General features: G+C 32.5%; 1 protein-coding gene across 1 annotated transcript; it reads right to left on the bottom strand.

The window, feature by feature from the left end:
- Positions 1 to 7,236: 7,236 nt before the first annotated feature.
- On the bottom strand, positions 7,237 to 14,246 carry LOC104901116 (cysteine-rich receptor-like protein kinase 10). The gene is given in 3 exon segments (XM_057391009.1): positions 7,237 to 7,661; positions 13,456 to 13,907; positions 13,910 to 14,246. Coding segments are annotated over 3 exon segments (783 nt in total). The 5' UTR covers positions 14,208 to 14,246; the 3' UTR covers positions 7,237 to 7,628.
- Between the last annotated feature and the right edge of the window lie 2,375 nt (positions 14,247 to 16,621).

The following is a 16,621-nucleotide window of genomic DNA, read 5'->3' as shown; positions in this document are numbered from 1 at the left end:
ATATAAAATTGATATATTTACATAGAATTAGTAAAAAATGAATACATTATACAAGAATATAACCAAATAAAAATACAAATAAAAAAAATGACATTATACATAAAACTAAAAAAAAAAAAATCAACCGAAAATTTATACAAGAATATAACCAAAAAAATAGAACAAAATACGGAAATTAAGAGATAATAAGCATAAAGCAAAAACCCAGATCTAGAAAAAAACTCAAAATAACAATAAAAATAAAAGTTAAGAAATGAAATTATAAACTTAAAACTAGGCTAACTACAATCGAAAATAAGAAAGTGGAACGAAAATGAAAATTTAAAACGAAAAAAATAAACGCAACCCTAGATCTGGAAAAAAACAAAATGCAAAGAGAAATAGAGTTGATGATAGCGACGAGCGACCGAGAGACGAGCGACAGTTGTTGTTGTTGTTGTTGACAACGATGAGCGATGGAGAGACGAATTTCTGATGAGCTATGAGAGGAGAGACGAGATCTAGTTGTTGATGATGAAAACGACGGTGTTGATGACGAATTTTCAATGAGAGGGAGTTGATGAGAGAGGGAAGAGGAGAGAGGGTTGATGAGACGAGTTTTAGAGTTTGTGAGAGGAGAGGGGGAAGAGGCATCGTTATGAGAGAGATGGGAGAGGGTTATGAGAGAGAGAGAGAGAGAGGGGGAAGGAGGGTTGATGTTTTTACGGTTTGCTAATTAGGTGGGCTGGGAGTCATAAGGGAGCATGGGCCACGCACGAGGAATATGGGCCACGCGAGGATAAAGTAAGAAAATATGATGCATTGCACAAAACCGCATCAGTTTTTGTAATCTGATGCGGTCCACAAGAGGACCGCATTAGATTGTCCTCCCAGCTTTCCCTTCCATTTTTAATGCTTATTTTCGGATGCGGTTTTCAAAAAACTAAATCTGTTACTAAGTGACATATAAGGTTTTTTACACTAGTGAATTGATCAGCGCAACATCATCAAATTTGGACTTTTAGTTCACAATTAACAATGCATTCAACATTATCAACTATAACTACAACCCACAATCCATTTATAAATTTCATTCAAAATTGAAACAATAATAATAAAAACAAAGGAACAAGGGGTTAGTACCTTGGAACACTACCACAAACGGTGGCAACAAAGTGAAGGGAGGGAGAATAAAGCGGCAGCTTGGCAGCGGCAAAACGGTGGCACCACCACCATACTCGCGCCACAACAAACAGTGAGAGGAGAAGGAGAAAGTAAATAAAGGCCGGCTTTCAAGGCCGCATCAACGTGGGACGACAATCACCTGTGAACAAAAACAGCAGCAGAGACGAAACAGAGGAGAGATAAAGACGGGAATAGCAACCCCAGTGGTTTGCAGCAGCGAGAAGAAAGTGGCTCTGGTAAGCTGAGGAAACTCCGGTGAGAGAGGTGCGAAGGGAGAGAAAGAAAGTTCAACGGGTTTGGGGTAGCTAAAAATAACCGACAAAGGGGAGGTATTTCGGGGTTAATGGTTCTTTGCATTTCCAAAACCGACCAAGAAAAGGTATGGATTATCCATGAAGGGAAGTTTATCTTGTAAGAATTAGTTTCCACTTTAGTTAAATATTGTTCAACTAATTTTAAATTATAAGAACCCAAATATATTTTAAAATAACTTCCCAAAATAACATTAATTAATAAGATGATAAATAAAAATCATACTCCAACACAAATAAAATATGAATACTAAAAACGTAATTAGTTAAAAAAATATAATTAGCATTTAATTAACATCTTTAAAAATAAGCCTTACATACTACCACTCTTATTACAAGTTTTTGTCCTCAAAACTTCCAAACATTTATTTAAAGAAAACTAGAATTTCAAGCTCGCAAGACATTAGGCGTCCATCCTCCATTTTACCATCATGTTTTGTATCTCTACTTCAACTTAACTCACGAAATCAAGGAGCAAAGAAAACAAAAGGGGCAAAATTGTCTGCATTAAATTATGATAATCCCATTTATCGAGATCTCGTTTGAAAATCATTTACTTAAGCAAATCATATAACTTTTGTCAAAATACACACACTAAAGTAATTATTATCAAAGACAATCAAGTCAAAACAAGATAACATTATATACATTAACAGATACATACACAAGTAATACTTAGGCATATAAATGGATCCATATAATATACTAATAAGCGCAAGCACTCATACGGCTTGATTCATTTACACCTAACTCTTTAGTTAATCCATTAAACCTATTTTTCAACCATTACACTATGATATGGATATCACAACATATCCAAAACTAGTCAAGCTCTGATACAACTCCTAGCAGCCTGAATTCTCTCAACCAACTTACAGAGGATTAAGCACAGCAAAAGAAATCTAGTCAAGATAACCCGGACTATTACCATCACACTCACCGAACTACATCAGAGAGTGTGGAACTCAATTTCCAATTCTATTTAATTTAAATTAACTATTACAATACGCCTTGATTCTTTGAATCTATTCTAATAAATTTCTATAGAAAATCTGGTAGATTTTTCTTTAAAAATAGGACAACCCTAAAGCGGGAAATAATTTAAACCTGTTTATAATTTCAATCTATAAAATACTCCAAACTCAACAACCTCAACACTTTTGCGGAGAAACCACGAACAGAGAATTAGGAGTACTAGCTAACGACTTCTAAATACAGAATTATGTTATAAATAATTTAATTGCTAACTATAACAACGTCGAGCGTCCTGACTTCGATAACATCTATAACACACCTGTAGCTCATATTAGTTTTAGGGAAACTGCCACCCACCAAGTGACATGCCACAGAAATGACAAAATAACATACAGACACATCAACAAAGCTGAGTACTAACCCGTAAACAAGAGTAACACATACTTTGGTGGCTTTAACTTGAAAACATCTCAACAATCAATATAGTCATGATGTCACAACATGCATCACATCAACTCCTGTTGACCACATACTTATTATACCTTTATGTGATTATTTCATTTCTACCACACCATCATTCACATAACAACAAATGCACCAAGGCAACTTCCACGCAATCATAAACAGAAACATATTGTTTATATTTTCATTTAATTAGATTTCAACATATCACAATTACTTATGAGGAATCTAAGTTAATGAACTCTGATATAGGTTATATAACTAATTTCCTTTAATCGGTTCCTTATAAGAAATCCAACTTATATTTACAAATACTATATCAGTCATTTTCTTAGACTTATAAAACAATCCCTTATTAGGAATTAAATAATGTGACATCATTCCATGACATGATTCTTTATCGGGAATCCAATACCAAAATATGATTCCTTATCATGAATCCAATAAGAAGATACGATTCCTTATCGAGAATCCAACATCATTACAACTTACAATGATATGCTTCCTTAGAAGGAAACTAATATCGATATTCATATTCAAATATTGAATAAACATTCATAACTTACCTGATATGATTCCTTATCGGGAATCCAATATCGAAACAACTTACCACGATACGATTCCTTATTAGGATTCCAATATCGATATGCCTTTCACAATTTGAGATAAAATTCTTTTAACCAGGGGGAAAGAGAAGGCGGCGGAGGAGACAAAGCTTACACTCCGACAGTGAGGGTCGTCACCCAACCATTCGCTTTACTTTTGGCCAATAACCGCGACTAGTCTGGAGTATATTTTTTCTGATGATTTAGTCATCCATCCACAGGTTTCACATTGCCTATATAGCCCGATTATTGCCCCACAGAACAATGGGCAGGTTTCCCTATGGGGACCCCCAAGGTTTACAGTCCATGGGGGTACTGCTCATGTCACCTCATTCGTCGACTCAGACGAGGCTACTTTCTCCTTTGGATCACTTCTCATTATCATTCATATTTCAATACTTCATTCTCAAATCTCATCCAATAGTTTAATCATTCTTAACAAATTTGTATAACAAACCAAACCTGACAACTAACTTAGAGAGCCATAATCGTTTAACATATCATCCTTACAAGTATTCCAAGGATCGATACATATATACTTTTATATTCAATTTAGCACTAATCATTGAACTAGTAGACCACACTAATTTTTAAACAATCATACTTTATCTCTAATTTTCTCTCTTTGAAAACGTGAAAAATAAAACTGAATTAATAACCCATTTTATAGTACATGGACTGGTCAAAAATCCTTCAAGAATTATTCATCTTTTACTCCTTAATTTAAGGGATAAAATCTTTTCTTTTTAGAAAATAAATTTAATCCTTTTATCTTTATCATAAATCCTAAAAGGATAAATTTTCCTTAAATCCATCTTTATCTATATCTTTGATAACCAATGCATTTTCTTTTCATCTCATATTACTTCGAAAATTCTTTTTCCTAAACCTATTTTCAAAAATCTTATTTTTATCAAAATCTCGTTTTTACAAAACCTTATTTTACTCGTTTTTTATTTATCAAAAACACGTTTTTAATTAAAACGCTTTTCTAAATCGTTTTTTATTTAAACTTTATTTTGGAAAATCTTTTTCCTGTAAATATATAAAATTAACATAATTATTTATTTCCTTAACTCTAGGAAAATAATAATTATCCAAATTTTATATTTCTATATTTGGCACAGAATATATCATCTAGTTCTAGTATACTACATTTTACATAGAGTAACTAAACTTGGAATTAAAATTCAATATAAACTTGGACTTCAATCTTGATTCTTCATTTCTTCAAAGTGTACAATTATTTATTCGTTTCTCAACCATCTGTCACAAACTTCCATAATATAACATATTATATTATTTTTCATCATCAAAACTTAACATGCACAACAAAAAGTTATAGAAACAAGAAAAAGAAGAATGTGCAAGGGAACATAAAGCATTTAGGAACATATATATATATATATATATATATATATATATAAGGATTTATTTAACAAGAATAATACAAACTTTTGATTATTTTTTAATAATAAAAACTTGATGTAAAGTTTGATGTAAAGTTTGTATTATTAAAAAATAATTCAATGTTTGTATTATTGCAAGAGAACGAACAAAAATTTGTATTATTGTAGTTACAAAATCATACCTAAAACTCAAGACAAACAAATGTCATGTTGCCACATGTACTCTTCCCTCCTCCACACAATCAAATAAGACATTAAACAATAGAAATGTGTGTTTCAAGACTCAAACCCATGACCTAACATTTGATATGTGAATGCACTAACTAACTACACTAGAATGCTCATGTTGATCTTTGTGGGAGAAGAAGTCATTTAAAGACAAATATTTCTGTTTTTGAAGAGTTCATATGCATATTAGTAAATAATCCGGGACGTATGATTTGGAACAAAAACTAGTTACATTTCTAAAGAACTACTTTCTATCCTTAAAAAAACTACTTTATGTTCTTTGCTAAACATACTGAGAAAAATGATAAATTTACCTCATAAGTACAGTTTTCTTCCAAATCCTAACTAATATCAAATACAACCAACTCTTCCTATAGGATATTTTGGGGAAAATTTACTAATCAAATATTTATTAGAAATATTACTAAGATAATATTTTTGCTAAGATATTGATATATCCTAACATACTAATATATTCTAAAGATAATATCATATTTTTATTATCTGTAATATTCCTAATTATACATTGTGTGGTAATCATTTATCATATGATCGCCTTACAACATTACATCTCATATATAACACTTTACAATACCAAGTAGTACTTGGTCCATTTGTTTGGTTTGTATCTCACAATTTTGAGATTGTAGGATTGCAAAGCCCACTAGAGACACTACGGGAGTGGGGATCTCACCTACCCATTTCCCCCTACACTTAAGGGGCTTTACCTATAAAGTCAGGCTGGGTTGACCCAAATAAAATTTCAATAGGATTGTGCGACTTCTCCTTAGTCCTTACCATAAAAAATACTCCCTCTGTCCCATAATATAAATCATAGGCATGTTTTTACACAAAAATTAACGTTAGTTGAATCTTGTTTATTTGGATTAATATATTCAATTGCATTGGGATAGCTTTATCTTTCTTTTCTTTTTTCTTTTAAAACGAAAACAACAAATCAATAAATGTTGTACGAATAATACATGATAATAAGTTCTAGAAGGTGAAGAGTTTACTCCTATAAAAGGAATAATACACATATTTCATCCAAAAAAAAGAAACAATTTGATTCGGTAAGTGCTTTGCATAATACATGGATATTAAGAGAGTAAATGAGGAGTGAGCAATGGCAAGATTATTTAGATAATCTTGTCAAAGATTTCATTTTGCATTAATTATGGGTGCAGTTTCTGATGAATTTATGAGGATATAATAGGATTAAATTATCACAATGAGGGTATTTTAGGTAAAAGTATTGGATTTAACTAGAAATACGACTTATACTTCGAGACACTTTAAAATAAAACATCATTTGTATTAGGAAAATTTCCATTGGTAACCCTCATATTTTGACTTTTTCCATTGGTAATCCTGAATTTTTTAAATCACATTGGTAACCTTAGCTCAATTATTCCATACATTTCAATCGTCATATTATGAAGAAAAAAAAAACAGTAATTGTCGTAAAATGTTGAAAATTTCAATTCAAAATTAACGACATGCAAACCAATATGTTCTCAATTAGTTTTATAGCACGCAAACGAGATACTTATGGTCATTTTTTTCGATTCCATCTTTAATATTAACCAAGCAAATTTTTTGGCATGCAAATCGAGGCACGCCAATCAAGACATTTCCTAACGTGCAAAGCAAGGTATATGCGGTCGTACTTTTTTTTGCAAATTTCAACCTCAAATATGATGTTACCCTGAAGAGCCATAGTAGTGACCCCGAAAACCTCAACCGAACAATTTTTATGTCGTGGAAAACAAGGTGATAATTGGGCAAGCAAATCAAGACATTAACTCTAACGAAAAGTTGAAGGAGTAATAATTTTTAGTTCAAAACATCACATTTAATATTAAGATAATGGTCAATGTTCATTAAATGGCCTTTTCATTGGCTTTTGGCTTTTTAATTTGGTCAAACAGCCAAAAAAAAGTGTTTGGTTATTGGATTTTTGGTTTTCTGAAAAGCTGGCTTTTAAGTCAAAACAAAAAGGCTACTTAGAGTAGCTTTTTGGATTGACTTTTGACTAGTTGGCCCACAAACTCTCTAATATAAATGGCCAACAACCATAACTAATTTTACCAAACACTTTTGAAAACAGTTGGCTTGAACAACCAACTCAAAAAGCCAATACATACCGCCAATGCATCAAGCCAGTTAAACAAACCAACTAAAACAACCAACAACTAATTGCCAAACAACCCCAATAACTTAGACTTACCATTGAAATTTAAAAAAAAAACTTGGGCTTCATAATGGAAATCTCAAAACTGGGAGTTACCAATGAGAATTTCGCCCTGAGATGAAAGGAGTAGTACTCTAGAGCCCTATCCAGATAATTTTGGGGATTTCCCACATACCTGTTTGCTCTATTACAATAAATGATGGACCCTTTACAATAATTAACTCCTAATAAGCACTAAAGAGAGCAATCATAACCAACATTGAAATACCAAGTGACTTATCTACAACAATTGATGGGCCCGCTTTACTCTTTCCTGCAGAAAGACATGACACTGTTAGGCTCATTCATTTCACCCTTTTTTACTAAACAAAACTCAAGTGGTTTGGTTATGAGGACATTGTTACATTTATCTGTCGGGTTGACAACCCACTATTAATATAGTATCAAAAAAAATTATGTTGAGTTGGATTTCATTTTCACAACCCTTAAAAAGTATTTAATAATGATGGGTAGTCTACCCAATGGGGATCCAAGAATCTGATAATGGTAGGTCAAACTAACCAGTGGCAGATCCAGGATCTGACCCACGTGTGTTTGGAGTACTTCGAAAAAACATGAGATAAATAAAATTTAAATTGTTTATGCATTAGCCATTGTATAACACTTATTATAAGCATTCAAAATATAGATGTAAAAAAGGACAATTGAATTCTCAAATTTATTTTTGGAAGAAATATATTTCCAAGTAGCTAGGTATTAACTATTTGCAAACTAAAAATTGAAAAGGCAAAAAAACTCATAAGTAATATGTAGAATCAGAGTCATAGGATGGTTCTCATAGTAATCCAAACTCTTAGATGATTTGCCAACAGAATGTTGCTAATACATTTTTGGTATATTAAATAAAGAATACAGAAAATTAAAGAGTCCATATTATTTCGATAAGATAGTCCTTGAAATTGGGGGTTTTTTAAATTGTGATTATTATAAAAAGAAGGGCAAAAGTTGGAGATTATTTGGGATAATTTAATGTTCTACAAAAGTTAAAGCTAAAAACAAAATTAATAAAATGAAAAGAAAACCAATGTAGACTTCTCCATATCAAAACAAAACAAAAAAAAAAGTTAAAACAAAAGAAGGGAAAAGGGGTGAAAAAACACATAAAAGGAAAACCGTAAACCAACGTAGATTCGCCATCAAAAAAAAAGGGAAGGAAAAGGAGTGAAAGAGCACGCAAAAGGGGAAAAGGCAAAGCAAAAAGTCCTCATTTTACATCAAACCCGCGTAATGCTATGTAAACCTACAAATTCGCGGCCTAACAACCACTGAACCAAACATCAAAACAATGATACGATGGTATTGAAAAAAAATTTGTAGAGCTTTTATTTGGAATGGAGATGTTTGCAGTCATAGACCTAATAGCATTGGTTGGTAAAATCTTTGTTGTGACAAAGCTGCTGGTGGATTTGGATTTTGGAATGTGGTTAAATCGAATATTGCAAGTTTGGGGAAATATGTGTAGGACTGTAGGCAGTTGCTACCAAACAACATAATGTCTGGGTTAAGTGGATCCATGTAGTTTACTTAAGGAATGCTGATTGGTGGAATTATGTTCCAAATTCTGGCTGAAATTGGTACTGGAAACAAATTTGTGGTTAAAAATCAGTTGAAGCAATTTTATTCTAGAGCTGAATTTCTGAGTATTTCTAAGTACTATGTCAGGCAGGTTTATGACAAATTGATGAGAGACCTCCCTCATATCTTCTGGGACAAATTTGTGTGGAAAAGATTGAGTGTACCAAAGCACAGATTCATAGTGTGACTGGTAGTTCAGGGAAGGCTCCAAACAACTAACAAACTAACAAGGATTGGTGTTAGTAATACTGCTGATTTTTTGATCTGTAGCAGAGATAACGGGTCTCACTCTCATTCATTCTCTGAGTGTCATTTTAGGAATCTAGCTTGAATGAGATAATGAGATGGATGAGGTTAAACGCAACAACAAATGATCTCAGTCGTTTGATTAGATGGATTTCAAGAAGTAAATGCTCAAGATTTAAAAGAGTCGTATGGACTGCTGATATATCTGTTGTGATATATATGATCTGGAGCGGTGGTGGATCCAGGAATTAATCCACGTGGGTTCGAAATTTTTTTGATGTTAGATTAGCATCTTCCTCACAATTTTTCGAGATATGATGTGAGCACACATAATTTACTGCATTTAGAATAGTTTGCCGAATGACCAAAGTCAATTCTCTAATGCAAACTTTTCGGAATTATTATTTAAAAATTAAGAATTTAATTAAGATTTGTTTATTAAAGTTTGAGTTAACTGAATATAAATTTATCATCAATTAATGTTTATTTAAAAAAATGATGAGTTAAATTAGCTAAACTAACAGATTTTAGAATTTTTTTAAAAGAATAGCTTTGGGAAGGCATTCTTTTAGTTATAAGTAATATCTTTAAAGGTTTTTAAGTTCAGGTAAAAACACCAATCATGCCAAAAATTAAAGTATTCAAACTAACTTGGGATAAACCTAAAATGACAATATTCAACCTATTATGGAACGGATGAAGTATTATTTTCTATTACATGTTTGATATGTATTATACTCAAATTGCATTGCCTTTTTTTAAACTACCAAATATTTAAGAATGCAATTCAATAAAAGACTAATAAAAAAAATAGATACTGATTGTACGCCCGAGTACTCTCTCATAATTAAATGCCAAAAGAGTAAAATATGACAAAGAAAACACCCCAAAATTTGAAAGATGTGGAAACTAATTAAATGCTAAAAGAGTAAAAGGACATTATTTAGAAGATGAAAAGAAAACTCACTCCTCGCAGGCGGGATTTGATCCCGCGTCCCATTGACAGTAAATTCACCAATTCTACCACTGAGCCATGCGGACATTTACTAAATCAATCCGGCGCAAGATAATTATATTTTAATGCGTAGATGCCATTTTTCAACGGTTTTTCTTTTTTTTTTTCCAGATTTGTGTGGGTCATTTGAAACCACGCTAACCCACTTAGACCTGGCAATCGGACCAATCGGATCGGATTCGGACCGAACCAATTCAGATCGGACCGTTTTCTGATCAAGTTACATTCGGACAGGGATCGGACCGGATCAGACCGTTTCGGATTGGGTCATCGTTCGGACTATTATTTCGGATCGGAATCGGACCGGACCAATTCAGATTAGACCGTTTTCGGATCAAGTTACATTCGGACCGGGACCGGACCGGATCTGATCGTTTCGGATTGGGTCATCGTTCGGACTATTATTTCGGATTGGAATCGGACTATGGTGGAATGAATGGAATACTTATGCCAATGATATTTTTTTTTATATAAAAAAAGGGTAAGTTTCGGGTATTTCGGATCAAAGCCTAATCGAAACCAGTAATTTAGGATCGGTTTGCCTTCGGGTCGGATCAGTTTTAGATCAAGTCGGATCGGGTAAGATTATATCGGATCATTCAGATTTCGGATGAGTTTCGGATCAAGATTATTTCAGATCAGGATTCGGACCGGATCGGGGCAGTTTCGGATTCGGATCAAGGTTTGGACCGTCTCGTTCGGACCCAGATCGGACCATGGATCGGATATTTCGGACCGGATGTTCGGATCAGGACCAACTTTGCCAGGTCTAAACCCACTGAACCCACGTTGGATCCACCTATGATCTGGAGGTGCAGGGACAAAGTTTATTGACATCAACAGGTGCTTACTGTTCATAAAACTGTTGAGGAGATTAAGCAAATTGTAAAAAGTAGAGTTCATGTTGTTCTTCCCAAAAAAATAGCTAGAAGAGATTATATGTGGTATATAGCTCTATAAGTGGTTGATGTATAGTTTTACGTCTCTTGTTATTTGAATTTGCCTTCTAACCTGAGTTGCATTGGTTGTAAGTGAGTTAAAGGTTGATATATATACTTACTTAGTAAAAAGAAATGATATAATACGATGCAGAACAATTATAAGGAGTTTTCCTAAATTAATGGTTGGTGATCACATGACCAACTGGGACTAATCACAGGTCCGCCGCTATTTACTCGATTGGTAGATAAAAAATTTTCCTAATTGACATAAAAGTTCATGAAAAATATAATTTTCTAGAAAATAAAATATTGTAAAGTTGTTTTGCCGACAAAAAATATTAGGAATATTCACTTTTTACGAAATTTTACTTCCTATATTATGGATAAAATTATTTAGTAGAGGGACTTAAATAAGTAAAACTACCTACGAGAAATACCAAAAAACTTTTAACGTTTCCTAGAAATTGGAACTTCAATGAAATAATACTTGTGGAAATTAATACTAATTTCCACATGGAACCAAATTAAAGTTATTTTTACTAACATGCATGTTTTTATTAATTCTCTATTATTTTCTTTATATAATTCACTGATTTTACTCAATTGAACTTTTTCTTACTAAATTTAATTTATTTTTATTGAAGTAAATGCATTTTTCTTAATGTTACACTCTCTCCATCCCAATCTATAGTGTTCGTTTCTTATCTTGCACAAGTACTACTCCCTCCGTTTTATAATATAAGGCACGCGCGATGTTCAAGGTTGAACTTAAACCGTTAATTACTCTCAATTTATGTTGATAGAAAATTTAGAAAAATATTATTATAGTATTTTTCAAGACGAATCCAACGGTATAATTTTTATAATTTTTATTTATCGTATTTGAGAGATATTTGTGGTCAAAGCAAATTTTCGTAAAGCGCGAATGCAATATATTTTGAAATAGAGGGAGTAGTTTTTTGGCACGTACGACGCCGCGGGTAATCATAATTTTCATTTATTAGTATTTAACATTGAAATTATAACACCAAATATTACTTGGTTTAGTGGTTAAAACTTTAATATACAAGATTGAGGTTATAGGATCAAATCTTATACCATGCATTTTATAACTTTTTTTTTTGTTCGTGCATTACATGAAGTCAACACTATAAGGATAATGCCACGTGTCATAGTTCCTTGTTGAAGAACCTTTTAATATATAAGTGATTGTCTGGTTGAAATTGTTTAATATGGGAAGTTAGAATTCCTAGAAATTGAAATATTTTGATGTTGTTTGGTTGACAAATTCATGGGAAGTAGAAATTCCTAGGAAGTTCCACTTCCGACAAAATGGAGGAAATCACTTACCTAGGGGGACATAGGTAAGTGGAAATTCCCATGGGAATTTTCATTTCCCATGAATCACCAAAAAACATTTAGCAAATCATAGGAAATACAATTACATGGAAAAATAAATTTCCAAGGAATTCATACTTCCTATATTCAACCAAACAAAAACTTAGTACTCCCTCCGTCATATAATATAGTGCCTACTTCATTTGTGGTGGGTCAAATTTTTAAATCTTTGACCGAATGTTCTCATTTGTATATATAAAAAAACATATTCATGTGGGATCTTGTTAGATTCAATTCGTCTAAATGTGTAGTTCCATAATATCAACTTTTTATATTTTTTATTAATACGGAATGTAAGATATTAAAGATCAAAGTTATGTCTTGGAGACCGTGTAAACGGAAACAAGCACTATATTAGGGAGAGAGGGGGTATATATTAAGAAAATTATCATTTGCTTTAACTAATTGTAGTACTTGTATTGAAAAGATAAATATTTACATTGAAAAATACAAGTATTAAATGTGCTAGAACTTTCCTGATAAGAAGTAAGGATAAATATTAAATGTACGTTATGTGGCTATAATGTCTATATAAAGTGAGGTCAAAATAGAAATGAGTTCTAGATATAAATAAGTTATCCTGTGTCGTGAGGTTGTGCCCCTTCTAATAGTTCCACAAATGCCTTTAATTTGATTCTTTAGAAGTTGTATCAATTGCCTCTACTATTACCTGTCGGCTAAAGTGTTCGTCTGAACTCAGATTTTGAAATCAAAAACCGATTCAGTTATTATTTTTTATTCAAGTGGATAAAAAATCAACTTAAAACAATAATGGCATATTTCAGAAACTTCCACAACTTCAGGCCTCCGTACCATAAAGACCATTAAATAGCTGAGGATAAATCATAAAGAAAAATAAAACAACGTTTTACCTGGATTTGTAACGAGCATTTCTGATGGGGCAGGAGCTGGTACCGCGGATCTAACTCATGGTAAAATTGCTCAGTTGTATCATACCTCAGTTGGCAGCTCGGATAAAATACCATCACCCGAATACTCGTGTTATAATCATTAATCATAGTAGATAAAGCCCTTGTCAAGCAATTCTTACAATGAAAGCCATCAATATCGGGCGTGCACTGCGCCAGGCAATACACACTGTCGAATAATGTCCAGTTACCATCCTCGGTCGCAAAGTGTCCGAAAGGCGTAGCGACCGCGGCCCGACTAATAACACTATCAAGTTTAGCTGCTAATACTGGAGCTAACGCATCATAATTTGACACATTGCGTAACGACCACACTCGAGGCCCTGGAGATGTCTCGGCGGAGGAAAAAATGGAACGGTTTGCGTACCTTAACATGCATTCTTCATACCAACATATGCTTCTTTAGCAGATGGACAAGAGTGCACACTTTGATTTGTCGCGGCAATAATACACTCATTGCATATTTCTGCGCTCACATCTGTTCGACATTGATAGAGGGCGTAAAGTTTGTCGGGGATTTTGCCGGAAGTGGCATTATAGAAGTTGTGAGTTGAGGTTTTGGTAGAAAGTTCGGAGAATAGGAGGTTGAGGTTCTTTTCATATATGCTGTTCTTAGTGTAATTAGCACCATTAACACAAGTAGAACTCACAAAGGTTACCTCTGCGTCAACTCTATTAAATTGACAAAGGCACATTATTACAGAGATGAGGATAAGCGGTTTTCCGCCATTTCTTCAAGTTGATTTTAAAATGTTGTGATAGTTTACTAGAAAAATAATTTTCCAGCCTTATCTTATGGCAACTCTTGAATGCTTGACTCATTGACAAGTCATTTCAAACTTATTGTGGATGGCAGGAAGGACTTTTCAAACGAATGTATTATTGCTTTTTCTCTTTTTCGAATTTTTGATTTCTTTGGATAGGTAAGTTGAATTTTCTTTTGTGGGAGGAGATTGGAGATCTTTGTTATAAAGGTGAGAATCGATTTTAGGATCTCTGAATCAAAGGTAATGTCAATAACAATTGATTATTACCTACTGCTCGAATTTATTATTAATTGTGATGGTTTGCTACATTAGTAAAAACTGTGGTAAATAGGAGACGAGAAAAAATGGGTAAAATAGGTAGGACTTATATAGGTAATTAAATGACACAAAACAAGGTAGCAACTTGCAAATATATACAATCCTCCATTCAAAATATATCGAGCAAAGAAATGAAATAATGAAATACAACATGTAATTCAAAAGGCAACGTAATTGAGAATATGAATAAGGGAGAGGAAGTGGCATGGAGCTTACAGTAAATGGATTTACGAAATGACTCAATTTTCACCTATGAATTGTTCATCGTCTCTCACTTATCAAAAAGGAAATGGCAATATTGGTAGTGATTGATATTCGTTAACATATTGGTGTAAAAAGAAATTAAAATTTTATTACCGTGAACTGGTAAATAATAAGAAAAGTACTCCATCTATTATTTTTTTAGTTGTACTAGTTTGATATTTTATCATTCTTGGTGATTTAGGTATGTTCTCCCCATCTTATTTTCAGTTCAGTTCAATTCAATTCAATTTAGTTTAATTCAGTTCAGTTCAGTTCAATTCAGATCAATTCAGTTCAGCTTGGTTCAGCTCTGGACAATACTTTTACTCTCACATATCACTATTCATTTAAGTTCATTTCAATTCAATTCAATTCAGTTCAGTTTAATTCAGTTCAATTCAATTCAGTTCAGTTCAATTTAGTTCGGTTCACTTCAATTCAGTTTAGTTTAGTTCAACTTTTTTATGCCGAACAGAACAAACCCTTAAATGTAAGTAAAAAAAAAAGTCATGAAGAGTATCACTAGTTTTAACATATATCTTCAAGATATGAGCAATTGTAAAATTATTTAGTAGAGGGACTTAAATAAGTAAAACTACCTACGAGAAATACCAAAAAACTTTTAACGTTTCCTAGAAATTGGAACTTCAATGAAATAATACTTGTGGAAATTAATACTAATTTCCACATGGAACCAAATTAAAGTTATTTTTACTAACATGCATGTTTTTATTAATTCTCATTATTTTCTTTATATAATTCACTGATTTTACTCAATTGAACTTTTTCTTACTAAATTTAATTTATTTTTATTGAAGTAAATGCATTTTTCTTAATGTTACACTCTCTCCATCCCAATCTATAGTGTTCGTTTCTTATCTTGCACAAGTACTACTCCTCCGTTTTATAATATAAGGCACGCGCGATGTTCAAGGTTGAACTTAAACCGTTAATTACTCTCAATTTATGTTGATAGAAAATTTAGAAAAATATTATTATAGTATTTTTCAAGACGAATCCAACGGTATAATTTTTATAATTTTTATTTATCGTATTTGAGAGATATTTGTGGTCAAAGCAAATTTTCGTAAAGCGCGAATGCAATATATTTTGAAATAGAGGGAGTAGTTTTTTGGCACGTACGACGCCGCGGGTAATCATAATTTTCATTTATTAGTATTTAACATTGAAATTATAACACCAAATATTACTTGGTTTAGTGGTTAAAACTTTAATATACAAGATTGAGGTTATAGGATCAAATCTTATACCATGCATTTTATAACTTTTTTTTTTGTTCGTGCATTACATGAAGTCAACACTATAAGGGATAATGCCACGTGTCATAGTTCCTTGTTGAAGAACACCTTTTAATATATAAGTGATTGTCTGGTTGAAATTGTTTAATATGGGAAGTTAGAATTCCTAGAAATTGAAATATTTTGATGTTGTTTGGTTGACAAATTCATGGGAAGTAGAAATTCCTAGGAAGTTCACTTCCGACAAAATGGAGGAAATCACTTACCTAGGGGACATAGGTAAGTGGAAATTCCCATGGGAATTTTCATTTCCCATGAATCACCAAAAAACATTTAGCAAATCATAGGAAATACAATTACATGGAAAAATAAATTTCCAAGGAATTCATACTTCCTATATTCAACCAAACAAAAACTTAGTACTCCCTCCGTCATATAATATAGTGCCTACTTCATTTGTGGTGGGTCAAATTTTTAAATCTTTGACCGAATGTTCTCATTTGTATATATAAAAACATATTC

This window comes from Beta vulgaris, chromosome 8, assembly GCF_026745355.1.
Source record: "Beta vulgaris subsp. vulgaris cultivar EL10 chromosome 8, EL10.2, whole genome shotgun sequence".
Classification (NCBI taxonomy): domain Eukaryota; kingdom Viridiplantae; phylum Streptophyta; class Magnoliopsida; order Caryophyllales; family Amaranthaceae; genus Beta; species Beta vulgaris.
Note: the sequence above shows the minus strand (reverse complement) of the source record. Positions and strands in the feature narration are given on the sequence as shown.